Below are 27955 nucleotides of genomic sequence, written 5' to 3' on the forward strand. Positions count from 1 at the left end.
TTATATACATGTGTATATATATTGGTAAAAGAAAATAGCTGTTCAAAGTTGTACATAAAAGGGTTACTGGATCTCCTAATAGAGTCGACATGGCATAAACCCAGGACATAAATTGGCAAGCTGTAGGTTATTTTTTTTCTTTGAATGATGCAGACAGACTGCAGCACATAAACCAGTTGTACTGTACTTCATATCAGATATGAAACATTTTTAAAATTTTATGCAGTATACAACTGAAAAGATATACAGTGCATGCATGTATTCTTACCTGTAATATTTGACAATGAGTTTTCCAAAAGGATTATGGAGGGTTTTTTTTATGTAGCCACTCATGGTGAAAGATAAATCCTTTCCAACATGAATATGAAAAAAACAACATTTCGGTCTGATTTTTGTCAAGGGGCCTTGTCCCTGAAACTTTGCCAGAGTACTGCCCAGAACCCAACACTCCACCCCCACCCAAGGGGCATAATGTACAAAATTGTACCCCCAGACTTGCACATTTCTAAATTAAGCTTTAACTACTTTCTTTCGTGTGCAATTTACTTTCATGAATTTCGGATTCAAATTAAATTCATGAAAGTATTTATCAGCGAATTATGATCTAATCATATCTATTGATAGGAAATTCCATTCAATATTTTAATACACAAATTTTAATATTGCAAACTTATTTTGAAATAAAAATCATGAAATTTAAAAGCCATAAAAGAAAGTTAGTTTACAAGCATATTTATAATGTATGCACAGGTATTTAATTTGCCTTAATAAGAAATTAAGAAAAAGTTTGTATTACCTTAACAGCTTCATCATGAGCGATTTTCTTGAATGTAATGTCGTTGACCTCCATAATCATATCACCCGGTTGTAGGCCTTGTTTGTCTGCAACACTCCGTCCATCCACCTTAGAGATGTAAATCCCAAGTCCATACTCTGATCCTCCTCGGATACTGAAGCCAAACCCCTCCTCTGGGTTAGGGGGCTGGCCAAGATTTACTCGGATAACCTCGTTAGGTTGTGGAGTAAGGGACACCATGGACCCAGATCCTGCCTTAGAAATCCTCGTACTTTTAATGCTGTTGTTTATCTCGCCCCTATTATGTAAAATCGACACCGGCGCACTCCTAGCTGATCCTGATTTCATGGTATGTTCGGATTTCAATTTTCCACCGAAAACACTTTTTGTTGGTTTTTTCTTGGTAGATTTTTCTGATTTTGTGCTCCTTGACAAACTCGGTCGAGGTTTTCGACGAGGCTTTGAAGAAAACGTCACTTGTGGATATTGTTCTGATGAGCTTGAAACATGAGTATTTCTCGGAGCATGGCGAGATTTATGAGAAAGTGACTTTTGTGTTTTACCATTTCCTGTCAAACTGTCGAATGCCTCAACATCCGCTGATGGCATAACCTTCCGAATGAGTGCAAGTAGCTGTCGTTTGGACTGTGTGTTGAGGATAGCCTTAAGTCTCCTGACAAATACTTCAACATCTCGATGAGTGTGGTAGTCGTTTAGAGCTCCTACAAATAATGTTCTCTCATCTTCCTCTAGAATGCCATTTAAGGCCTCCTGAAGACGACGGACATTTACCGAGAGTGATCTGTGCCTTGAGCTCTGTATGGACCTGGGACCTTGGAGATGTGACATGTTGCAGAATTCACAAGTCTCTGAAATCAAGAAGAAAACAATGTTAGTATGCTATACATGACCTTAGTAAACTTCAGACAAGGCAAGCTTGTTGAACCAGAAAAAACAATTGAACAATCAAAGTTTGAATTGAAATTGGCCGTTTATTAGAAAACATCAGTTTAAAATAATATTGAAATACAAAAACATTTAAATGGCATAAAACCATATCTAGTATTAATATGGTAGGTCCTATATATAAATCAACATGCCAATAGATTTTACATTACATTCAATTATTGTAAATTTTGTAACTGTATATAATTGGGTTCTTGACAGACAAACAATTGAGAAAAAAGAAAGAGAAATGTTGCAAACTATATAGTCATTTGGTGATGAATAGAAATGTCAGAGCATTAATCTGTCAAAGGATCAGTTTGATGTCATTTGTACATAGGGTTAAGTCTCTTTCACTCAGTTGACAGAGCATGGAATGTTATTTTAAGATATGACTCAGCCAGAAGAACCGTTGGTTTATCATTCCACAGAGACCTAGTTTGGATTCATAACCAGAGCACTCAACAGGAATGTGTATTTTCCCTATTTATATTGATGCCAAGATAATTAACTAATGAAAGACAGTTTTGGAGTCTCAAGTTGAGATTTAAGAAATCACAAGAAACACAGAGAGTAATTAACTTGTAAAATGAATGAATTGATGTGGTTTGTAGTGCTATATTATCTCTGTCACTCAGCTGACAGAGCAAGCTTTTTTGGCACTTGACAAGGATGTGCAGTTCGACTGTTTTCTCTGCTCTTCTGAACATTTTAGGTTTTGGAGTTACCCCTATTGAAATTAAAACCATTCACCTTGACAGCCAGGTATTTACCCCTATAACAGACATCAAAAGAGAGAGGGTCCTGTTCAAACAAAAGTTTTTTTCTTTGGGCTCCCATGTTTTTTGTCATACTCCAAGACCCAAAGCATACAACCAAGAGATTTGCATCAATTGTATGTCTTCTTCCACATTTAATGTAAGATAAGTTAATTTAAGTTTATACAGTATGTTGTTATTGCGGAAATCCAATTTATAAATTCATATATTCAGAGATATTTGATTGTAGGTACATGTACCAAGCCAAGACAATATTTACAATTTTTGCATATCAATTATACATCCATGTACTAAGAAATCAGTCTTACAGAGGAATTTCAAAAGGAGTTTTGGGTCTGTTCCATATTCATTATACTGTTACAAACACAAATATACTCTTATTGTACTGCATATACAAATACAGTGACATTTTTAATCCAGAGTATGTGGGTTAAACCAATAAACACAATCAACAAGTATTTGATAACACATGAAGAACATGTGAAAAATACAAATTCCTGTCGAGCGACCTGACCAGGTCTGCCACTGCTGGATACAATCCATAACTTACTCAGTCTGTGTTCAATCCTTTGAATCTACTCCTAAAATTGGAAGAAGAAGAAGACCTGGATCTCTTGTGTGAAAAATTATGACTCTACCGAATCAGAGCCAAAGAAGCATGCTCTGTCAGCTGAGTGACAGACCGTATTTAGTACACTACATAATGTACATGTATGGACAAACCACACCAACCCGCTCCATTTATATGTAACAGGAGAGGAGAAAATGTAGCGGCCAAACTGAGATTCCAACCTGGGACCTTGGAACACTAGCCAAATTCTCTACCGTTGAACTACCTAGTAATATAAATGGTATCAGAAAAACAAATTAATTCTGCATACATACTAACCCTACACGTGTATAAGGACTTATTACACTCTGACTTCATTGGTTGGGTATGCGACACACGACGCAATGTTAAAAAACTAACCTCTAACATTGTTGGAGTACATACATACAATTATACAATGTATATATTAAAGTTTGAATAATTTAAAGCATCATCACATATCAAATTTAGGTATCATTAGGTGATATACACGCATCTACCATCTACAATGTACTACATGCCTATATGTTAAAAGTCACACCTAACACATACACCTACAACTGTACAAGTCCATGCACTCAGCCTCTAGTTTTTGCAAATATCTTCATTTACTCACCTCCGAAATCCAATATTTTCTAATTCACAAAATTAATGTCATTCCATAAGGTTAAGTGTGTATAAAAGGTACGGCAAAAATGCACATTTTTGTTCAGTTTCACGCTCATCCATCGTTGAGTATTGTTACAATTCCTTCTTGTTCTATTCTAGGTTCTTCTCATTCAAGATTCATGAGTTTGTTTATACAGGAAATTGGAAATTTCGCGCGCACACTCAAATACCTTTACCGGATGTCGTGTCCCTCGTGTAAACGTTTGTCAGAGGCTATCGATTCCATTACAATTCAAACATCCTAGTGATCTGAGTATTCCCGTGTAAGCTGAAGTGTAAACTGAAAGTAGAGACGTGGGTAACTAAAACCGTTATGTATTCTGTGTTTCTTTAAAATGTTTTACCCGAGTTAAGCAAAAGAAATATGTTACACGAATACAGAGAAAACTTAAGGTGACAAACACAACCGTTCCTCATAATGAGGGTACAATGACATGTTTCCTAGCCAAATAGTCTGTTGGTAACAGACCACTGTACATCTACACTGCATGTAGCTACTGTTGTAGCGGAAAAGATATCACCCTCTGACTGACAGTCAGAAGGTGATATCTTTTCCGCTACAACAGTAGCTACACTGCATGTAGACGGCTGAAATTTAATTTGTTATCCATGTACGGTAAAATGTCTTGTTCATAAATTTGTTTTTGACATAGAGGGGCTTGTACAAAGATGCAAGTTATATTTCCAGTTTGGAAACAAAATTTATTTCATAGCCATGAAGTTAGAAAATAGTGACATCAATGTTTCTGATTAATATTTCAGACTACTTGATAACATAAAATACGTTTAAAAGTATAATTCCATTGATTTTCCAATGGATTATTTTTTCTAAATCAATACGCAACATTGATGTCTCTATTGTGACATCATAATAACGTCGGGTTTTTGCTCCTGTAAAAGGAGCGGGTCGGTGTGACTTGTACATAGTGTTTAATATGGTCTCTGTCACTCAGCTGACGGAGCATGCTTCTTTGGCTCAGTCGGTAGAGCCGTAGATTTCCACGCCAGAGACCTGGGTTCGATTCCTGGTCAGGGCACTCGACAGGAATGTGTATTTTCCCAGTTCTTCTACATTGGCGCCCAACTAAATAACCCATGGAAGGTGGTTAAAGAGTCTCGGGTTGAGATTTAGGAATCAAGAAAAACAGGGGAGTAGTGTAAAAGGAGCGGGGTCGGTGTGACTTGTACATAGTGTTAAATATGGTCTCTGTCACTCAGCTGACGGAGCATGCTTCTTTGGCTCAGTCGGTAGAGCGTAGATTTCCACGCCAGAGACCCGGGTTCGATTCCTGGTCAGGGCACTCGACAGGAATGTGTATTTTCCCTGTTCTTCTACATTGGCGCCCAACTAAATAACCCATGGAAGGTGGTTAAAGAGTCTCGGGTTGAGATTTAGGAAATCTCAGAAAAACAGGGGGAGTAGTGTAAAAGGAGCGGGTCGGTGTGACTTGTACATAGTGTTAAATACTGTCTCTGTCACTCAGCTAACGGAGCATGCTTCTTTGGCTCAGTCGGTAGAGCCGTAGATTTCCACGCCGGAGACCAGGGTTCGATTCCTGATCGGGGCACTCGACAGGAATGTGTATTTTCCCTGTTCTTCTACACTCCATTCTCAGATTTTTTATTCATAGTATGAAGAAAAGGAACCTGCTAATCAGAAAGTCAGATTTATTATGAAAACAAATAAAAATTCATTATATATATAAATATTATTTTCATCAAACTTTATTATGAAAAGGGGGCCTAAAGATAAAAAGAAAAGTTGGAAATTATTATATTATTGGGTAAATTGTAACAGAAGAAGAATGGGGCTCGAACCTGGAACTTCCGAATACTTATCCTGATGTAGTGATGCTCTACCAATTGAGCTATCTATAGCAGGATTGGACTGGGTCAATCATCGGTGACCAGATAACGTAGCTCAATTGGTAGAGCATCTGGCTAGTATTCAGAGGTCTGGGGTTCGAATTCTGATTTTACCACTAAATTTTCTCCTCTTCTGTTACATATCTATGATTGATCCAGTCCAATTCCACTATATTTTCATTAATTATCAAAATACCACAACGGGTTTCCAAAGAATTTTACTGCATATTACAATCTTTTTCAGTTATACACTGACATGATAAATATAAGGGAGACTACTGATACAGGACAGTGATGGACAGTCCAGAGTCTTCAGGTCAACAAGATGTCTTGGACTTTGAGCTCATTGAAACAGGGTGTTATGGGAGTGTAACAGCTGCTGTCAGAGACAACCGTGCAGTAAAACTGAATCATGCCTGGCCTAAAAAAGACAGTAAGTTAACTGTAGACTATCTTCAAGTTGTAAAATAATATTTTATTAAGGAATCTCTTCTATTTAAAAATGATAAAGATGTTTTAAGTATTTTAATTTTCATATGGTCAGTTAATTAATTATATTTCAATTTGATCAGTGGTCAATTAAGTTTTTTAGCAGAAATATAATAGACTTAAAAAATGAACAAGAAATTAAATGATTTAATTACAAAAAAAATTCTTCGTTAAGGAATTAATTATCAAGTTGACCTTTACCCTTCAGCTCCCTGTTGGACTTCCCCCTGTACTACCGGACTGGAGAACAGATGTGGAACGATACATCACATGTCCAGAGAAACTCCCCATACATGACACAGCAAAATCACAAAAGTATAAATTTCTATATAGATAACTTTCATAGCATTTACCTGGTCCAAAGGTCATGGAACAGTCATATAAAGTCTAATATTACCTTCTGTTTGACATATAGCCAACCACAGATATAAACAGTTGAATATGTAATATTTTTCATTGGCTGTAAAAGATATTTCATTTTAAAAACTCAGTGTGTATATTAGTGATGTAACAGTTAGTGAAAATGCCAGCTTGATCACAGAAACCTTACAAATGTCTGTTAGTAGGATAAAAATTACTTCAAATAGTAAATATGGGGCAAGGAAATAATTCTAACCCTTCAGACAATATGGATTGTTTAATTTTTATAGCAGTCCGCCCCTTTATCAAGACACACATAAAACAAAATTCATATGATATAGAATATACTTCCAAATAAATAATTACCAAAGAATTGAAAATGAAAAAATACATTGCTACTAAACAGGTAAACATGATACAGCAATACACAATTAGAAAAAATGTTTTTCACTAATAGAAGACTACTACTATTAATGCTGTCTGTATTTGACAACAGATTCTGGCCAAGGGAGAGTTGTCCGGACAATCTATACTCGGTTGACCTGTGTCCACTCCAGACCACCATACAAGTAGAGAGAAACCCCACTACCGGTCAGCTGTTAGGATACAAGGAGGTCAGCATTTTAACATGCATGGATATAAATATTTGCTGTGTCAATTTTGATACTATAATACTATTATAGCTTACCAAATACTGTAAAGGTGAAATAGTATGGACATTTTCCCTTATTTTATTGCCATTTGTATATATATATAAATAAATTTCCACAAATGTATACCCAAGAATAAACTGATTAACACATAAATATATTGACATGTGCTTAATTGACTATAATTGCATTGCACGGAAATCATTATATTGCAAACAGTCTGAAATCTGAACTAGTGAAAATATCAACATGCAAAATATCACATTCAAGCAGTACCAAAGTTTACAGTAGACAGGCAAAATAGGATGTCAATAATTAACATTATTATAGGTCGCCGTCTTTGTGCTAGTCATCCTGTATTTTCTTTAGTCTTTTAGATAATTTCTTTTTTATTATCAAAATTCTTTGACCTACAAGTACTTTTGTACTGATAAGTCCAGCAAAGACTGGATTGTTGTAGAAATGACCCTGCTTTTGTCCAGATGGTCCAACAGTCTTGAAAAATGACCAAACATTTTGCTATTATATTCACAGGAGTATTTGCCCGATACAGGGAGTACTGGTAAAACGTCTCTGTCACTTAAACGGGCACCAGCTGGACCCCCATCTCAGGATGTCCGTGGCAACACACTTAATATTCCATTCTGGCCAGGTAAGTTCCATTTCCATTCTGGCCAGGTAAGTCCCATTTCCATTCTCGCCAGGTAAGTCCCATTTCAAGATATGGTAGCTGTTGCCATGCAGGTAAGTCTCATTCAGGATGTCCCTGTAAACATGTGTTATTTTCCATTCTAGCCAGCTGGTATTTAGATGAATATCAAGATATCCATGTTTTTAACCCATTCATAATTGACGTCTCATTAAGCTAAAGGCTTTTCTAAATCAGAGATAAGACCAGTTCATTGTGAATTTTCAGGGGTGAATGAGTTAATATTACATTCTAGCTAGATAAACTGTAGGGGAAAGACACTGCATATTCCATTTCATTGATCACATGTGTTACAAAATGATTAGATACCAGACACGCCTATATGTGATTCTTCAGCAATCGGTCTAAATTATCAAAACTTTTTATTTTTTAGTTTAAAACTTTTGGACTTTGTCTTTTAATTAATTTAATTCAAAAACATGATGATGATTGCAGATTTTTTGAAAAACTCGTTCAAACACAAATGCTTTACTATAGATTCCTATGGGACATCCCTCTGTAAATCTCGGAATTAACAACACTGTTTCTTCATGAAAAAATATTTTGGGCTAAAAACAATATTTGTCCCCTTTTTTATTCACATTTCTTCATAATAAAAAGCACTTAAATTTGAATTTGGTCGTATAGCATGTATCACCATTTACACACTAGCCGCCTGATTCTTATCTGGACCTATACTTAACACACTAGAATTCCTTTTTTACCTACATCTACAGCAGACTAGTTATAGATTGTCAGACATCTTCAACTTTTAGCTAGCCTGCATGACATCTTGTTAATAACCAATAATATACATGTATATTAAGCTACTATCTCATTTATTGCTTTATTGCTTCAATTTGATCTGCGCAGTATGATGTGTCTGCTGCAAAACATTGTACATATTCTATTAATTTATGCTTTAATATACATGAGAACTGAATTGAAAACCAAGTTTTGTGGACATTTATTGTTTGTTTCACTTTTGTTTGAAGGAGGACTAGACGAACCAGAGCTAGGGAAAACAACTGAAGAAAATGTTGAGATGAACTCTGATCTGAATCTAGAATCAGGTGAATTGATTTGAGCTATTTTTGACTAAAACACTTAAACCTTTGGGAAAGCATGGTCCGATGAGCCAAAATGTACTTGTATCAAATATTTTGGTGGAATTGTTGAAATTTTGTAATACTTTTGACAATGACATTTATACTAGCATTTAAAAGGACTCGATGTGTAATATGCCTGTGTAAAGTTGAATCCTGTGGACTTGCAACAAAAAAATGTACAACTTTTTACATATTTTGCCAAAATTGATAAACAACACAACAATCTACGAGTCAACAGTGATATCTAAGGTTAAGACAGATGCGTAGATACTTTATATCAACTAAGTCATGTTTTTGTACATCTAAGAAGTGATATATAGGCATACAAAAATTCATTAGTATAAACAGAGTCTTAAACCTTAAATGGATAAGGTTTTGTTTCTTTAATGTGTCCATTTCTTTCAACAGATCTACAGACAGTTGCTCCAGGGATGAGATCGAGAATGACGTTTGCCAAAAGTGAAACAAGTTCAAAGGTCAAGAGTACAACTGACCAATCAAACAGCCCACATTCTGTAATCAACCTGGCAGACATCCTGGCCCAGGATATAGATGACCTTGACCTTGGTGAGGCTGAAGATGAGGAAGAAACAGAGGAGCTACAAGAGGTAAATTTTACATTACATAAAATTCTGATTTTGACATGAAATGAACTTAAAGTGAACAGTCGGGCAAGGATGGCTAAAGTCGGTAAAAATGGTGTGAATGTACGTATCCAGTATAATTTCTTATGAAATGGAAAAATAAAATCTCTCGTCAAAATCTGTCTGCGTACGAAGACATTAATTTAAAGTATGGGAATTCTAAAACGTCCTCCCAGCTCACTATGTCCGTGGTTACATTTCCACGCAGCCTCGCTTTCAATGCTTTCAACTTTTCTTTACTTAAATGGCCAGAACTGGGAAACTAAGCAGAACTTGACCGTCGTATTAATATGTGAGAACTTTTTGAAGACCAATGAACGCATTTAGACTGGTTTTCTTTGCCCGACTATTCACTTTAAATGATTGACATACTGAAATGTCCATGGACATGTTTTAGGGTAGTTTTATTTTTAGTTCTTTTAATTGTATCTTTGTGAGTACTTAAATTTCTTACAACGAAATAATTTGAAAGCCCCAAACCACAAAAGAAAGTACTCACAAACATTCTATGTTATAAAATATGGTTCATTTTATAATAAATCACAAAAATAAATCGCATTTGGAAATAAGTTGGTGTATAGTAAATCATAATACCCATTCACTAATATCTTTGTATTCAATTACAGAAACCAGTCACTGTAGAGATTAAGAAAAGTGAGAGCTTAGAAAACTTAGTACAGGTATGATTCTGATATTTTCTAGTGAAAGACTTCATTTCTATGTGCTTTTATTCTTCTTCTGTGCTATATAAAGGTAAGGGCAGGATAAGAAATATCTTTGGTATAATGATGTGTAAATTCGCCATAGAACATTCGAAAATGGCTTTAAATTGTGATTGGCAAGGATATTTTAAAACTATTCAGTTGGTTGGAGCTTTGCTAAATTGTTTAAGATCAGTGATATCCCTCACCAATTTTCAGCATGTACTGCATTTTCAACATATGCTGAAACCATGCTGCTGTGTGTGCTGTAATCATGCTGAAAATTCATATATATATGTTTTGACTAAATCTTAAAGAGGTAGTAAATAGTCATCGTTTATTTAATCCTATGTAGCAGAATTGGACTGAGTTGATCTTTGGTGACCAGATACTTCAATCAGCATAGCATCTGGCTAGTGTTCCCTGTTTTAATCCAATTGTACATTGTATTTGTATCTGTTAACAACAATAGAAAACCGACAGAGGCCTAGAACCAGAGAAAGTCACTGAAAAGGTCAAGGCCGTTGCTAAAGAAGAATGGGCAGTTAATGTAGATATTGACGCTCCAGTAGAGGACTTCTACAAACGCATCCCAGACATGGCATACAAAGTAAGTCAGATACTTGAAAAATAGGTTGTCCTTTTTATTGAGTGACTGATAAACAGGAATTTTATTTTCCGAATTTAGATGAAAACTAATTGTATAATTCACTTACCAAAATATCTCAGGCCGACGAAATAAAAAGTGGTATGGTATTTTCCCTACTTTAGCCTCAGATGATACTTTGTGATTTCTAATACTATTAATTTCACTAATTTTGACATTGGCTGTCTAATAAACTTAAACAGATATATTGTTACATTGAGATTTTCTAAAGTAAATTCTTGAACTCTTAAACACAGAATTATGTTCATCTAATTAAAAATGAAAGACTTACAATATGATATTAAGTCTTTATGTGGAATGTCTAATATTATGTTGAAATGGTCAGAGATTCCTATTAACCAGTACTGTTTGACTATGACAGTGGCCATTTGAGCTGGACGTCTTCCAGAAACAGGCTATTCTCCACCTAGAGGAACATGACAGTGTGTTTGTAGCAGCCCACACGTCCGCAGGCAAGACTGTCGTGGCGGAGTACGCCATCGCCTTGTCCCTAAAACATATGACCAGGTAAAAATTTTAAAAAAAATTCAATATGAAATATACACAGATCGTATGTTTTGCAGAACATCTCCTAGATTGCATTGGTAACACTTAATCTGTAGATTCATATGCATAAATTATGTAACTGGGTTTTTTGGTTTGAAGTAACCACTGTATATTGTGCAATTTCACTGAAATATGACCAGTATATTTATCATTGGAATACTTTGACAGGCCATCACATTAAACATGCAATTATACATCCCATATTTTAAAAGTGGGGGGGGGGGGGGGTATAGATTCCTTCAATTTGCTCATTGCCAAAATATTACTTTAAAGCCACTTGATAGGTATAAAAAAAACTGTGATATAACAACTTTTGGTCATAATGGAACTGGCTGTTCAGATATTACTATTTTCGTTCCATTCCAGGACAATTTATACGTCCCCTATTAAAGCACTGTCCAATCAAAAGTACCGAGACTTTAAGCAGACATTTACAGACGTGGGACTCATCACAGGAGATGTTCAGATGAATCAGACGGCATCGTGTCTTATCATGACCACGGAAATCCTCAGGTAACAAACACACCTAGTATCAATAGGTTGTTACCTTTTGTTATGTTACTTTAATAAGTAGCTAGTGCCTTATTAAATATTATAAAACAAATTACAGTATATATAGCTGGCTGTCTTTGTGGGGATGATATTTTCGCGATTTTGCAGGGCATTGCTGTAGTTGTGAAAATTTAATCTGCAAAATATTGAAAAACGATTGAATAATTTATACCTTGAAAGCCAAATCGTGAAAATTAAAAAAAAACACAAAATTTTGAAAATATCATTTTCTTGAGTTTAGCTGAATCATGAAATGTTTTTACCTGCCTAAATAACAAGCTATACAGGAAAAGTCAATTTTAATGCTTGGGTACCTATTAACAGATTACTTTGAACACTGGCTCTGAAGTTTTACCCACTAAGATCTATTCTGTTCAAATATGTTGCACCAATATAATATGAAAACAGAAGCATGTATTATTGTAAACATTTCTGGCTTTTCGTCAATGTTCTCTGATAAGTGTTTCGGTGCTTCTTTAATCTGACCTCTTTTTTGATGTTTAACCTACAGATCAATGCTGTATAATGGTTCAGATGTAATCCGAGACCTTGAATGGGTGATATTTGACGAGGTCCATTATATTAACGATGCTGATGTAAGTTTTCTGATGCTTCTTTTAATCTATTATGCCGTTATATTTTGCTTTAGTTGATATTAAAGTGATTTATAAGGTAATCACAGTAGTAAGAAGTGATGATACAGATTATAATAGTTATAATTGAAAAGGTTAGATAAGGTTAGAGTTGTGAAATTTGTATACAAGAGATAGCTGGTCACAATTAAAAAGTCCAGGAAATCTTTCATTGTCTGTAAGTAGTTGAATAGTATTGTATCCCTTGATAAGGATTATGTGCCTGAAACAATGAAATTATCAATTGTTGGGCTAAATTATGAATATTTTGCCAGGGTTTGGTTGCACTCATTTTATTGTTTCTTTATTCACAAACGGTGTTGCATAATATGGTGTAACCTAATCAGTTGTACACATTGATTGTTTATTTGTTTTTACAGAGAGGCGTGGTCTGGGAGGAGGTCCTAATTATGCTCCCTAAACATGTCAATATCATTCTCCTCAGTGCTACAGTCCCCAACACTATAGAATTCGCGGACTGGATCGGGTAAAATAGACTTTTATAAAATTGCCAGTAAAAATATGAGTTTGCCTATAAATTTTCCAATGTATTTACCAGATATACTGAATCAGATGTTTCACACCTAGCACCATTTTCCCAATTATGTAATAGCAACTATTTCAAAATTATTATATCATGTACGGTTATTCAGCACTTTATTTATCACTATAATATAAGGAGGTTATGAACAATTAACCTTTCACAAAATGAAGAGTATACAGAAAAATGGCTGCTTCTTCAGATATATTAACAACATGTTTATACCATATAGACAATAATTTTACTCGAATTATGTTTTCATGATTCAATTCATGGAAAATAAAAATAGGAATAAAAATTATTAGATCATAAAATTTAAATTTTTGAAAATGTTTTGACTATCCTAAAGAGCCGACTTTGATCTGATGGTAATTATAAGAGTTGTGTTCCAGTCGGACCAAGAGGAAGAAGATATATGTGATCAGTACACCGAAGCGCCCCGTCCCTCTAGAACACTTCCTATACACTGGTAACAGTGGGAAGACCAGTGATCAACTGTTCCTTCTGGTGGACCACAAGAAAACATTCCTCACCAATGGGTAAAGAGTATTCTATAACTTGTCCAAACTGGCCCTTGTCTTATCAGGATACCTGTATATTCTGGCACAATATCATATCATTTCCTTCATAATTTATAATAATTAAAACCTGTATAATTTGGAAAATAAACTGGTTCCAATGACATCCAGTTGAGACAAGTTAATTTAAAACATTTTTACTAATTAAAACCTGTTAATTCGGAAACCTGGCTATACCGACCAAATGGGCTGGTTCCGATGACATGCAGTTTAGATAGTTACACTGTAAAACATCAATACTTCATGCTAACAATAGAAGTTCTTTTTGCTGTTTAGTCAAGTTGTATAGGGATAAACAAGTTAAAATAACTACCATGCACTATAATGACAATGCTATGAAAGATGAGATGACACAACTCTTAAACTTTTAATTTTCTTTTTGAAATGAATATTCTTTTTCCAGATTCGTCTTAGATTTATATATTCAAAATTAAAAGCTGATGAGACAATTTCATCTGTGCCATATCTTAATGATTGCTCTATCCTTATAGCTATAGCAAAGCTTTAGAAGCCAAGAAAGAAAGGGCAAGTAAAAGTTCTCAGAACTTTGGGGCCAAAGGAACAAGAGGAGCACATCCAAATCAGGTAACTAGAGCAGTGACGTCTATATTTGTAAAGTTTTTACAGGCTATATTAAAGTTTCCTCATATCACAAAATCTAATTTTAACAAGATTACAGATGCTAGTTCTTTTGCATGGATAAGGCAATGAAACTTCACAATTCCAGGTATCTTTTCCAAAGGGTATCAATACTTTGCCATTTTGGTAAATGAGAGCAGTCTCATTGTAAATATCAAAACAATATTACTGTCATGCCGGTCTCCTTGTTGACGATTTAGCTAGAGTATTACCTTGCACAGTTCACTGCCACTTTAGGTACATTGTCGTGTTTGTTGGTAAACGACTCTAGCTAATAATGTAAACCAACTTTCTTCCGCGTGTGATTTACTTTCGCGAATTTTACGATCCTAGTAAATTCACGAAAGTTTATCTTTGCGATTAACATTTACGTATTGAGTTTGATAGTAATTTCTGAACAAAATTTTAAATCTGTGAATGTTTTTGCAAACTTGTTTTGAAATGGAAATTGCAAAACTTAGTAGCTGCGAAAGAAAATTTGTTTACAGTAATAGGTCAAAAGGCATGGCCTAACGAGCACAACAATACAGTATGTGGGGAAACTAAACCAGGTACAATTGAAACATTGGATCTGTTGTCAGATTATTGTATTTTTCAAGCTTTTCATAGATGTTGATGTATGAAATATTAATTTTTATTACAGGATAAGAACATTTGGATTTCTGTCATTGACATGTTAAAGAAGAAAGATAAGCTTCCAGTTGTTGCCTTCACGTTTTCTAAGAAAAAGATTGAAGACAATGTGAACAATTTACACAGCCTCGATCTCACTACGCAGAAGGAAAAGAGCACGATCCACATCTTCTTCCATAAGTCTATCACAAGATTAAAGGATCCAGACAAAAAACTGCCACAGGTAGCATGTAGTGACCTTTGTTTTAAGATGTCTAGAATAACTTATTGCAGACAAAAAACTGCCACAGGTAGCATGTAGTGACCTTTGTTTTAAGATCTCTAGAATAACTTATTGCAGACAAAAAACTGCCACAGGTAGCATGTAGTGACCTTTGTTTTAAGATGTCTAGAATAACTTATTGCAGACAAAAAACTGCCACAGGTAGCATGTAGTGACCTTTGTTTTAAGATGTCTAGAATAACTTATTGCAGACAAAAAACTGCCACAGGTAGCATGTAGTGACCTTTGTTTTAAGATGTCTAGAATAACTTATTGCAGACAAAAAACTGCCACAGGTAGCATGTAGTGACCTTTGTTTTAAGATGTCTAGAATAACTTATTGCAGACAAAAAACTGCCACAGGTAGCATGTAGTGACCTTTGTTTTAAGATGTCTAGAATAACTTATTGCAGACAAAAAACTGCCACAGGTAGCATGTAGTGACCTTTGTTTTAAGATGTCTAGAATAACTTATTTTGCAGACAAAAAACTGCCACAGGTAGCATGTAGTGACCTTTGTTTTAAGATGTCTAGAATAACTTATTGCAGACAAAAAACTGCCACAGGTAGCATGTAGTGACCTTTGTTTTAAGATGTCTAGAATAACTTATTGCAGACAAAAAACTGCCACAGGTAGCATGTAGTGACCTTTGTTTTAAGATGTCTAGAATAACTTATTAGTAAAAGGTGATTGAAGGCTAATATTGAGTTTCTGAACTGTGTTTATCATCATAATCCTTTCAAGTGCCATGATTTTCTTTAAAGATGCTCCACCGCTGACAAATGGTATTTTTTCACTATTAAAAACAGGAGCAGACGATTTACTACTTTTCTTCAGTTACAAAAGTTACTCACTTTACACCATTACCACAATTGAAAAGTTTGAGCTTCTAATTTTACTTCAAGTTAAAAATATGAAAAATAATTAATTGCATCCCGAAAAAAATCCGTACCACTATATCCTATATGAAATGAACTACTGAATGCGCATGTACCAAAGGCAAAGTAAATTATCTTATATTATTTTTTGTGTCAATTAGACTATTATATACACGATTAAACACCAATTATTGTTCAAATGATGAATATCATTTTTGGTCTGTCGGCGGTGGAGCATCTTTAATGATATTCCAGTCTTAACAATTTTGCTGTGAAATATGACTTAGTGGAGTATGCTATGTGATGACATTTGTAGTATATGCTTTAGGAAGATAGCACAATAGAATGGAGAAAGACTTTCCATTAATACAGCACTATAACATGGGGAAAGACTTTCCATTATTACAGCACTATAGAATAAGAATAGAATGGGGAAAGACTTTCCTTTAATACAGCACTATAGAATGGAGAAAGACTTTCCTTTAATACAGCACTATAACATGGGGAAAGACTTTCCATTATTACAGCACTATAGAATGGAGAAAGACTTTCCATTAATACAGCACTATAACATGGGGAAAGACTTTCCATTATTACAGCACTATAGAATGGGGAAAGACTTTCCTTTAATACAGCACTATAGAATGGGGAAAGACTTTCCATTATTACAGCACTATAGAATGGAGAAAGACTTTCCATTATTACAGCACTATAACATGGAGAAAGACTTTCCATTATTACAGCACTATAGAATGGGGAAAGACTTTCCATTATTACAGCACTATAGAATGGGGAAAGACTTTCCATTAATACAGCACTATAGAATGGAGAAAGACTTTCTATTATTACAGCACTATAGAATGGGGAAAGACTTTCAATTACATGTATTACAGCACTATAGAATGGAGAAAGACTTTCAATTACATGTATTACAGCACTATAGAATGGAGAAAGACTTTCCATTATTACAGCACTATAGAATGGAGAAAGACTTTCCATTATTACAGCACTATAGAATGGGGAAAGACTTTCCATTATTACAGCACTATAGAATGGGGAAAGACTTTCCATTATTACAGCACTATAGAATGGGGAAAGACTTTCCATTATTACAGCACTATAGAATGGAGAAAGACTTTCCATTAATACAGCACTATAACATGGGGAAAGACTTTCATTCATTATTACAGCACTATAGAATGGAGAAAGACTTTCCATTATTACAGCACTATAACATGGGGAAAGACTTTCCATTATTACAGCACTATAGAATGGAGAAAGACTTTCAATTACATGTATTACAGCACTATAGAATGGAGAAAGACTTTCCATTAATACAGCATTATAGAATGGAGAAAGACTTTCCATTATTACAGCACTATAGAATGGGGAAAGACTTTCTATTATTACAGCAATATAGAACGGAGAAAGACTTTCCATTATTACAGCACTATAGAATGGGGAAAGACTTTCCTTTAATACAGCACTATAGAATGGGGAAAGACTTTCCTTTAATACAGCACTATAACATGGAGAAATACTTTCCATTATTACAGCACTATAGAATGGGGAAAGACTTTCCTTTAATACAGCACTATAGAATGGGGAAAGACTTTCCATTATTACAGCACTATAACATGGAGAAAGACTTTCCATTATTACAGCACTATAGAATGGGGAAAGACTTTCCTTTAATACAGCACTAAAGACTTTCAATTACATGTATTACAGCACTATAGAATGGAGAAAGACTTTCCATTATTACAGCACTATAGAATGGGGAAAGACTTTCCATTATTACAGACTATAGAATGGGGAAAGACTTTCCTTTAATACAGCACTATAGAATGGAGAAAGACTTTCCATTATTACAGCAGTATAGAATGGAGAAAGACTTTCCATTATTACAGCACTATAGAATGGGGAAAGACTTTCCATTATTACAAAAATACACAACAGTAATAAAATGCTGTCTCCAAGATACACACGCACGCACCACAATCAACACAATGCATACAGTGGAGGTAATTCTTAACAGTTGCCTGGGTCCAGTTTCATGAACATTCCTTAAATTTAAATAATCCCTTAACTTAAAATTCTCCATAGGAAAGTATTACAGATTTTAAGGAAGGCTCCTTAACTTAAGATTTTTTCCTTACTTTTGTAATCTGACCGAAGGTCAGGATGACCTATTGTCATCGTGTTTCGTCCGTCGTCGTGCGCCGTCCGCCGTCCGCCGTGCGTCGTGCGTAAAACTATTTATACAAAAGCCTACTCCTCCTAAACCCTTGAGTGAATTACATCCATATTTGGTGTGAAACATCCTTGGGGAAGGACAATCATATTTTATATAAATGAGATAAGTCCGACCCCTAGGGGCAGAGGGGCGGGGCCCCAAGAGGGCAAATTTTCTTAATTTAAGCTTTTAAATCCTACTCCTCCTTCATCCTTGGATGGATTTCATCCATATTTAGTGTGAAACATCATTGGGGACCGACAATCATATTTTATATAAATGAGCCTGGTCCGACCCCTAGGGGCTGAGGGGTGGGGCCCCAAAAGGGCAAATTTTCTTAATTTTAGCCTTAAAATCCTACTCCTCCTTCATCCTTGGATGGATTTCATCTATATTTGGTGTGAAACATCATTGGGGAAGGACAATCATATTTTATATAAATGAGCTTGGTCCGACTCCTAGGGGCTGAGGGATGGGGCCCCAAAAGGGCAAATTTTCTTAATTTTAGCTTTAAAATCCTACTCTTTCCTCATCCTTGGATGGATTTCATCCATATTTGATGTGAAACATCATTTGGGATGGGCAATCATATTTTATATAAATGAGCCTGGTCCGACCCCTAGGGGCAGAGGGGCGGGGCCCCAAAAGGGCAAATTTTCTTAATTTAAGCTTTTAAATCCTACTCCTCCTTCATCCTTGGATGGATTTCATCCATATTTAGTGTGAAACATCATTGGGGACCGACAATCATATTTTGATGGGGCTGATCCCCCTGGGGCCCTGAGGGGCGGGGGCCAAAAGGGGTCAATTTGGCTATTTCCATATAAACAGACTTCTTCTCTGAAACCAAGCAAGGATAGCCACCCAAAGTGCAATGGTAAGCAGCCATATAAATGGTCATGGGATTACGACCCCTAGGGGCTGAGGGGCTGAAAAGGGTGGGGTCAAAAGGGGGCTAATTCCATATAAACGACTTCTTCTCTGCAACTAAGAATGGAAGAGCACTTGTAATGCAATAATAGCATCCTTAATAGGGTTGGGAATTGAAATTGTACAAATATTAGGGCTGACCCCTGGGGCCTTATACGGCCAGTAGATGGCAAGTCAAAAAGGTCAATTAGGCTACTACAATCAAATAAATTAGCTTTGTCTCTAGGTAACCTATGTATTGGATAGCATATTTGTATGGTATCAATAGCATCATTGTTATGGTTGATGATTCAAAAATTAAACTTTGGGGGGGGGTCAATTTTGCTTATTTTTCTAATTGTCAGAGTCTTGTGATAATTACTAACAAACAACCAGGTGAGCGATACATGCCCTCTGGGCCTCTTGTTACAGCACTATAACATGGGGAAAGGATTTCCAATATTACAGCACTATAACATGGGGAAAGGTGACTTTCCAATTATTACAGCACTATAACATGGGGAAAGACTTTCCATTATTACAGCACTAAACAAGGGAGAAAAGGGACCCACCACCCTTTCATTATTACAGGCACTATAACATGGAGTAAAGACTTTCCATTATTTCAGCACTATAACATGTGAGAAAGACTTTTCTATTATTACAAGCACAATAACATGGGGGAAAGACTTTCAATGTATTACAGGCACTAAAGAAGTGGGGAAAAGACTTTCCATTTAATTACAGGCACTATAACATGGGGAAAGACTTTCCCAATATTACAGCACTATAAACCTGGGGAAAGACTATCCATTATTATAGCACTATAACATGGGGGTAATACTTCCTTTATAACAGCACTATAACATGGGAAAGACTATCCATTATTACAGCACTATAACATGGGGGGAAAACTTTACCATTATTACAGCACTATAACATGGGAAAGTACTTTCCTAATTACAGCACTATAACATGGGAAAGACTTTCTATTATTTACATCAGTTTTTTTTCTATAACATGGGAAAGACATTCCATTATTACAGCACTAAAACATGGGGAAAGACTTTCTAGTATTACATCAACTAAGACAATGGGGAAAAGACTTTCCATTATTAACAGCACTATAACATGGGGAAAGTACTTTACCATTATTATAGCACTATACCAAGGGGAAAAAGACTATCCATTTATTACAGCACTATAACATGGGGAAAGACTATCCATTATTACAGCACCTATAACCTGGGGAAAGACTTATACCATTTTCAATTCAGCACTATAACATGGGAAAGACTTTCCATTATTATAGCACTATAACATGGAGAAATACTTTCCATTATTAGCTCACCTGGCCCGATTTCTCGAAACAAAACTTAATTCAAAATTTGACTTTAAGTTAATTTTATCAACATGAGTTCCATAAGGAGAAAAACCTTAATTTAGGACTTAAGTCTGTACTTTTTGTTTCGAGAAATCGGAGCCTGGTCCCTAAGGACCGAGTGGTGAGCTTATGGAAAAAGCCGCACGCGTCCGTCGTCCGTCGTCCGTTGTCCGTCGTCTGTCAACAATCGACATCAATTCTCCATAACCGCTGGTCCGGGTATTTTCAACAAAAATTGATGACTGGTAGCATCCTTAGGAGGCCTACTAACTGAAAATTGGTACAAAGTGATGGGGCTGAATCCCCTGGGGGCCTGAGGGGCGGGGCCATAAAGGGTGTCAATTTGGCTATTTCCATATAACGACTTCTTCTCTGAAACCAAGCATGGGATAGCACCCATAATGCAATGGTAGCATCCTTATAGGGTGGGGATTCAAAATTGTAAAAATGATGGGGCTGACCCCCCGGGGGCCTGAGGGGCGGGGTCAAAAGTGGCCAATTTTGGCTATTTCCATATAAACGACCTCTTTCTCTGAAAACAAGCATGGTATAACAACCCATAATAGCAATGGTAGCATCCTTATAGGGTGGGGATTTCAAAATTGTGCAAATGATGGGGCTGACCCCCCGGGGGACCTGAGGGGGTTGGGGTCCAAAGTGTGGCCAATTTGGCTATTTCCATATAAACGACTTCTTCTCTGAAACTAAGCATGGTATAGCACCCATAATACAATGGTAGCATCCTTATAGTGTGTGGGGAATTCAAAATTTGTGCAAATGATAGGGCTGACCCCCCGGGGGCCAGAGGGGCGAGTGAGTCAAAAGATTGGTCAATTTCCAAATAAAATGACTTTTTCTCTGCAACTTAGTCATGGGAATAAGCAGCCTCATAAATTGGCAATGGTGTAGCAACCTTAAATGTTTTGGATTCAAAAAAAAAATTGTTACAAATGTAAGTCAGAAAACGCTGACGAAACTCCCCGGGGTGCCTGAGTGGGATGGGGTCCCAAAAGTGGTCCAATTCGGGCTATTTCCATATAAACGACTTTCTCACTCAGTAGAAACTCAAATGCATGGGATAGCACCCAAGAAATGCAATGGTAGCATCCTTATAAGGAGGTGGGGAATATCAAAATTGTAGCAAATGGATGGGGCTGACCCCCCCGGGGGCCTGAGGGGACCGGGTCAAAAAAAAGCGGTGTCCAAGCTTGGCTATTTATCCATATAAACGACTTCTTACTACAATGAAACTCCAAGCCAGGGGTATATCACCCACCTCATAATACAATGGTATGCATCCTTATAGTGGGTGGGGATTCAAAAATTGTATCAAATGATAGTGGCTGACCCCCCCTGTTGCCTGAGGGGGCTGAGGTCAAAGTGTTCCAATTAGGCTATTTCCATATAAACTGACTTCTTGTCTTCCTCTGCACACTTAACATGGGATTACGCTCATAATGCAATGGTTACATCCTTAAAGGGTTTGTGATTCAAAATTTTGCAAATGATGGGCTGACCGGCCCCCGCGGGGCCTGAGGATTGGGGTCAAAAGTGGCCAATTTGGCTATTTTCCATATAAACGACTTCTTCTCTAAACCAAGCATGGTGATAGCACCCATAAATACAATGGTAGCATCCTTATAGAGGTGGGGATTCAAAATTGTACAAATGATCGGGGCTGACCCCCCGGGGGGCCTGAGGGGGCGAGGTCAAAAGTTGGTCAAATTGGTCTATTTCCATATAAAATGACTTTTTCTCTCTGCAACTTAACATGGGATTACGCTCATAATGCAATGGGTTACATCCTTAAAAGGGTTTGGATTCAAAATTTTGCAAATGATGGGGCTGACCCCCCGGGGGGCCTGAAGGGTGGGGTCAAAAGGGTTTAATTTATGGCTATTTCCATATAAACGAACTTCTCTTCTCTGCAAAACTAAGAATGGAAGAGCCCCTTGTAATGCAATAATAGTCATCTACTTATAGGGTTGGGATTTGAAATTGTACAAATGATAGGGCTTGACATCCCTGGGGCCTTAGACGGGCAATTATGATGCGAGGTCAAAAAGGTCAATGTTAGGCTACTACTTTTTCATATAAATTACATTTGTCTCTGTACCTATGTATTGTATAGCAAATAAGGTATGTTATCAATAGCATCATTGTATGGTTGTGATTCAAAATTAAACTTTGGGGGTCAATTTTGCTCTTATTTTTCTAATTGTCAGTTGCTTGTGAAAATTACTCAAACAAACAGACAAGGTGAGCGAATAACAGGCCCTCTGGGGCCATCCTTGTTTACAGCACTATAACATGGGAAAGGACTTACCATTATTACAGCACAAAAAACATGGGGGAAATGACTTATCCAATTATTACAGCACTATAACAAGGGAAAAGACTTTCCATTATTTACAGCACTATTTAACAAGGAGAAAGACTTTCCATTATTACAGCAACAATAACATGGAGAAAGACTTTCCATTATTTCAGCACTATAACATGGAGAAAGACTTTCTATTATTACAGCACTATACCATGAGGGAAGAACTTTTTACTATATTAACAGCACATATAGAATGGGAAAGACTTTCCATTATTACAGGCACTATAACATGGGGACAAGACTTTCCATTATTTCAGCACTATAACCTGGGGAAAGAGACTATCCATTATTATAGCACTATAACAATGGGGAAAGACTTTTCATTATTAAAGCACTATAAACATGGGGAAAGACTATCCCATTATTACAGCACTATAACATGGGGATAAGACTTTCCATTATTACAGCAACTATAACATGGAGAAAGAACTTTCCATAGTTACATTGCACACTATAACATGGGGAAAGACTTTCTATTATTGACATGCACTCTAACATGGGGAAAGACTTTCCATTAATTATTAACATACAGTCACTATAACATGGGAACGACTTTCTTATTATTACCTCATCTATAACATGGGAAAAGACTTGTCATTAATAATTAGCACTATAACAAGGGGAAGACTTTCCATTTATTATAGCACTATACCATGGAAAAAGAACTATCCATTTTACAGCACTATAACAATGGGGAAAGACTTTCCATTAATAACAGCACTATAACCTGGGGAAAGACTTTCCATTATTACAGCACTATACATGGTGAAAGACTTTCCATTAATATACACTAAAGACATGGAGAAAGACTTTCCATTATTAAGCTCACCTGGCCCCGAATATTTCTCAGAAACACAAGCCATTAAGTCCCAAAATATGACTTAAGTTAATTTTTATCAACATGGAGTTAACATAAGGAGAAAAACTTAAGTTTGGACTTAAGTCATTACTTTTGTTTCGAGAAATCGGAAGCCTGTCCTGAAGGACCGAGGTGAGCTTATGGGATACCGCAGCGTCCGGGCGCTCCGTCGTCCGTTGTTCCGTGGCGTCTTCAAACAATCGACTTCTTCTCCATAAACCGCTGGTCGGATTTCAACAAAATTTGACTGGTTATCATCCTTATGGGCAACTAACTGAAAAATTGTACAATTGATGGGGCTGATCCCCTGGGGGCCTGAGGGGCGGTGGCCAAAAGGGGTCAATCTTGGGCAAATTCCATATAAACGACTTCATCTCTGAAACCAAGGCATGGGATAGCACCCATAGTGCAATGTGTAGCATCCTTATAGGGTGGTGATTCAAAATTGTAAAAATTGAACCCCCCTGGGGGCATGAGGGGCGAGGTCAAAAGTGGCCAATGTGGCAAAATGATCAGGGGCTGGTATACCACCCATATCCTTAATACCATACAGATTGGATGGGGATTACAAAATGATGGGGCTGATGGGGCCAACCCCCTGGGGCCTGAGGGTCGGGGGCAAAGGGTGCAAGTATGGCTATTTTCATATATAACGACTTCTTCTATGAAAACTCAAGCATGGGAAAGCACCCATAATGCATTCGGTAGCATCCTTATAGTAGAGGGGAATTCACCACATTGTGCATAATGATGGGGCTGACCCCCCGGGGGCTCTGAGGGCTGGGGGGGAGGTGCCAAAAGTGGTCAAATTTCCATATAAATGACTTTTTTCTGCAACTTATACAATGGGTTACGCCTCTTATTGCAATGGTTACATCCTTAAAGGGTTTGGATTATAAAATGGAAAAGGATTCAAAATTTTGCAAAATGATGGGCTGACCCCCCGGGGGCCTGAGGGATGGGGTCAAAAGTGGGGCCAATTTGGCTATATCCATATAAACGACTTCTTCCTCTGAAAACCAAGCATGGATAGCACCCATAATGCCATGGATATAGCATCCTATATAAGGGTGGGGATTCAAAAATTTGTGCAAATGACTGGTTCTGACGCCCCCGGGGGACTGAGGGGTGGGGTCAAAAGTGGCCAATTTTGGCTATTTCCATATAAAACGACTTCTTCTCAGAAACTTAAGCATGGTATAGCAACGCCATAATACAAAGTGAAGTAGCATCCCCTTATAGTGTGGGTGAAATCAAATTAGTGCAAGATTATAAGGCTGACCCCCGGGGGGGCCTGAGGGGCGAGGTCAAAAGTGGTCAAATTTCCATATAAATTGACTCATTCTCTGCAACTTATCATCGGGATTACCGCTCATATATTGCTATTGGTTACATCCTTAAAGGTTTGGAGATTCAAAAAATTTGGCAAATATGAAAGGGGCTGACCCACGGGGAGCCTGAGGGATGGGGTCAAAAGGGTGTTGTCCAATTTGTGCTATTTCCATATGCAACGACTTCTTCCTCTAAATCAAGCATTGAATAGCACCTCATAATTACATTGGTTAGCATTCCTTTTAGAGTGGGGATTCAAAATTGTGCAAATATGATCAGAGGGCATGGACCCGCAGGTGGCCTGAGGGCGAGGTCAAAAGTATGGTCACAATATCCATATAAATTTTACTTTTTTCTATGCAAACTTAAACAAGGGATTTAAATCGCTCATTAATGCATTGCGATTACATCCTTAAAAACGGGTTTTTGGATTCAAAATTTTTGCAAATGGATGGGGCTGGACCCGCCGGGGCCTGAAGGGTGGGGTCAAAAGGTTATTATGATATTTCCATATAAAAAACGACTTCTTCTCTGCAATCTTAGAATGGAAGGAGCACTTGTATTTGCATAAAGCATCCTTTTAGGTGGATTTGAAATTGTAACACAATGATAGGGCTGACCCTGGGGCTTAGAAACGGCAATAGATGGAGGTCAAAAAGGTTCAATTAGGCATACTACTTTCATATAAATTACTTTGTCTCTGTACCTATGGTATGGATAGCATATTTGTATGGTATCAATAGCATCATTGTATGGTTGTGATTCAAAATTAAACTTTGGGGGTCATATTTTGCTTATTTTTCTAATTGTCAGAGGTCTTGTGATAATTACTAACATGAACAACCTAAGAATGGAAGAGCACTTGTGATGCGATAACAGCATCCTTATAGGTTGTGGATTTTGAAATTGTTACAAATGATAGGGCTGACCCCTGGGGCACTTAGAATGGGCAATAATGCGGGTCACCAAAGGTCAATTAGGCTACAACATGGGGATATAAATTACAATTTCTCTGAACTATGTATTGGATAACACGTTATAGCACAATAGAATGGAGAAAGACTTTCCATTAATACAGCACTATAACATGGAGAAAGACTTTCCATTATTACAGCACTATAGAATGGGGAAAGACTTTCCATTTAATACAGCACTATAGAATGGGGAAAGACTTTCCTTTAATACAGCACTATAGAATGGGAAAGACTTTCCTTTAATACAGCACTATAACATGGGGAAAGACTTTCCATTATTACAGCACTATAGAATGGGGAAAGACTTTCCTTTAATACAGCACTATAACATGGGGAAAGACTTTCCATTAATACAGCACTATAGAATGGGGAAAGACTTTCCTTTAATACAGCACTATAGAATGGGAAAAGACTTTCCTTTAATACAGCACTATAGAATGGGGAAAGACTTTCCATTATTACAGCACTATAACATGGAGAAAGACTTTCCATTATTACAGCACTATAGAATGGGGAAAGACTTTCCTTTAATACAGCACTATAACATGGAGAAAGACTTTCCTTTAATACAGCACTATAGAATGGAGAAAGACTTTCCATTATTACAGCACTATAGAATGGAGAAAGACTTTCAATTACATGTATTACAGCACTATAGAATGGAGAAAGACTTTCAATTACATGTATTACAGCACTATAGAATGGAGAAAGACTTTCCATTATTACAGCACTATAGAATGGAGAAAGACTTTCCTTTATTACAGCACTATAGAATGGGGAAAGACTTTCCATTATTACAGCACTATAGAATGGGGAAAGGCTTTCCATTATTACAGCACTATAACATGGGGAAAGACTTTCCATTATTACAGCACTATAGAATGGGGAAAGACTTTCCTTTAATACAGCACTATAACATGGAGAAAGACTTTCCATTATTACAGCACTATAGAATGGAGAAAGACTTTCCATTATTACAGCACTATAACATGGGGAAAGACTTTCCATTATTACAGCACTATAGAATGGAGAAAGACTTTCAATTACATGTATTACAGCACAATAGAATGGAGAAAGACTTTCCATTATTACAGCACTATAGAATGGAGAAAGACTTTCCATTATTACAGCACTATAACATGGGGAAAAACTTTCCATTATTACAGCACTATAACACGGAGAAAGACTTTCCATTATTACAGCACTATAGAATGGGGAAAGACTTTCCTTTAATACAGCACTATAGAATGGGGAAAGACTTTCCTTTAATACAGCACTATAACATGGAGAAATACTTTCCATTATTACAGCACTATAGAATGGGGAAAGACTTTCCTTTAATACAGCACTATAGAATGGGGAAAGACTTTCCATTATTACAGCACTATAACATGGAGAAAGACTTTCCATTATTACAGCACTATAGAATGGGGAAAGACTTTCCTTTTAATACAGCACTAAAGACTTTCAATTACATGTATTACAGCACTATAGAATGGAGAAAGACTTTCCATTATTACAGCACTATAGAATGGGGAAAGACTTTCCATTATTACAGACTATAGAATGGGGAAAGACTTTCCTTTAATACAGCACTATAGAATGGAGAAAGACTTTCCATTATTACAGCAGTATAGAATGGAGAAAGACTTTCCATTATTACA

General features: G+C 36.6%; 2 protein-coding genes across 3 annotated transcripts in view; one reads left to right on the forward strand and one right to left on the reverse strand.

The window, feature by feature from the left end:
• Positions 1 to 3908, reverse strand: part of LOC138321533 (whirlin-like) — a 38164-nt gene extending 34256 nt beyond the window's left edge. For both annotated transcript variants that reach the window (XM_069265282.1, XM_069265281.1), the window contains exons 1-2: positions 3726 to 3908; positions 797 to 1665 (exon numbers count right to left, since the gene is read on the reverse strand). In XM_069265282.1, the coding sequence (XP_069121383.1) occupies positions 797 to 1645 (849 nt within the window). In that variant the 5' untranslated portion in view covers positions 1646 to 1665; positions 3726 to 3908. The remainder of the gene's footprint in view (positions 1 to 796; positions 1666 to 3725) is intronic.
• A 48-nt stretch (positions 3909 to 3956) lies between these two features.
• Positions 3957 to 27955, forward strand: part of LOC138321537 (superkiller complex protein 2-like) — a 37662-nt gene continuing 13663 nt past the window's right edge. The window contains exons 1-16 of the mRNA XM_069265285.1: positions 3957 to 4072; positions 5889 to 6088; positions 6342 to 6448; positions 6990 to 7107; positions 7678 to 7795; positions 8827 to 8904; positions 9349 to 9548; positions 10211 to 10264; positions 10758 to 10895; positions 11314 to 11459; positions 11865 to 12011; positions 12562 to 12646; positions 13063 to 13169; positions 13616 to 13762; positions 14293 to 14386; positions 15084 to 15296. Of these exons, the coding sequence (XP_069121386.1) occupies positions 5939 to 6088; positions 6342 to 6448; positions 6990 to 7107; positions 7678 to 7795; positions 8827 to 8904; positions 9349 to 9548; positions 10211 to 10264; positions 10758 to 10895; positions 11314 to 11459; positions 11865 to 12011; positions 12562 to 12646; positions 13063 to 13169; positions 13616 to 13762; positions 14293 to 14386; positions 15084 to 15296 (1902 nt within the window). The 5' untranslated portion in view covers positions 3957 to 4072; positions 5889 to 5938. The remainder of the gene's footprint in view (positions 4073 to 5888; positions 6089 to 6341; positions 6449 to 6989; positions 7108 to 7677; positions 7796 to 8826; positions 8905 to 9348; positions 9549 to 10210; positions 10265 to 10757; positions 10896 to 11313; positions 11460 to 11864; positions 12012 to 12561; positions 12647 to 13062; positions 13170 to 13615; positions 13763 to 14292; positions 14387 to 15083; positions 15297 to 27955) is intronic.

Source organism: Argopecten irradians, chromosome 4, assembly GCF_041381155.1.
Source record: "Argopecten irradians isolate NY chromosome 4, Ai_NY, whole genome shotgun sequence".
Lineage (NCBI taxonomy): Eukaryota > Metazoa > Mollusca > Bivalvia > Pectinida > Pectinidae > Argopecten > Argopecten irradians.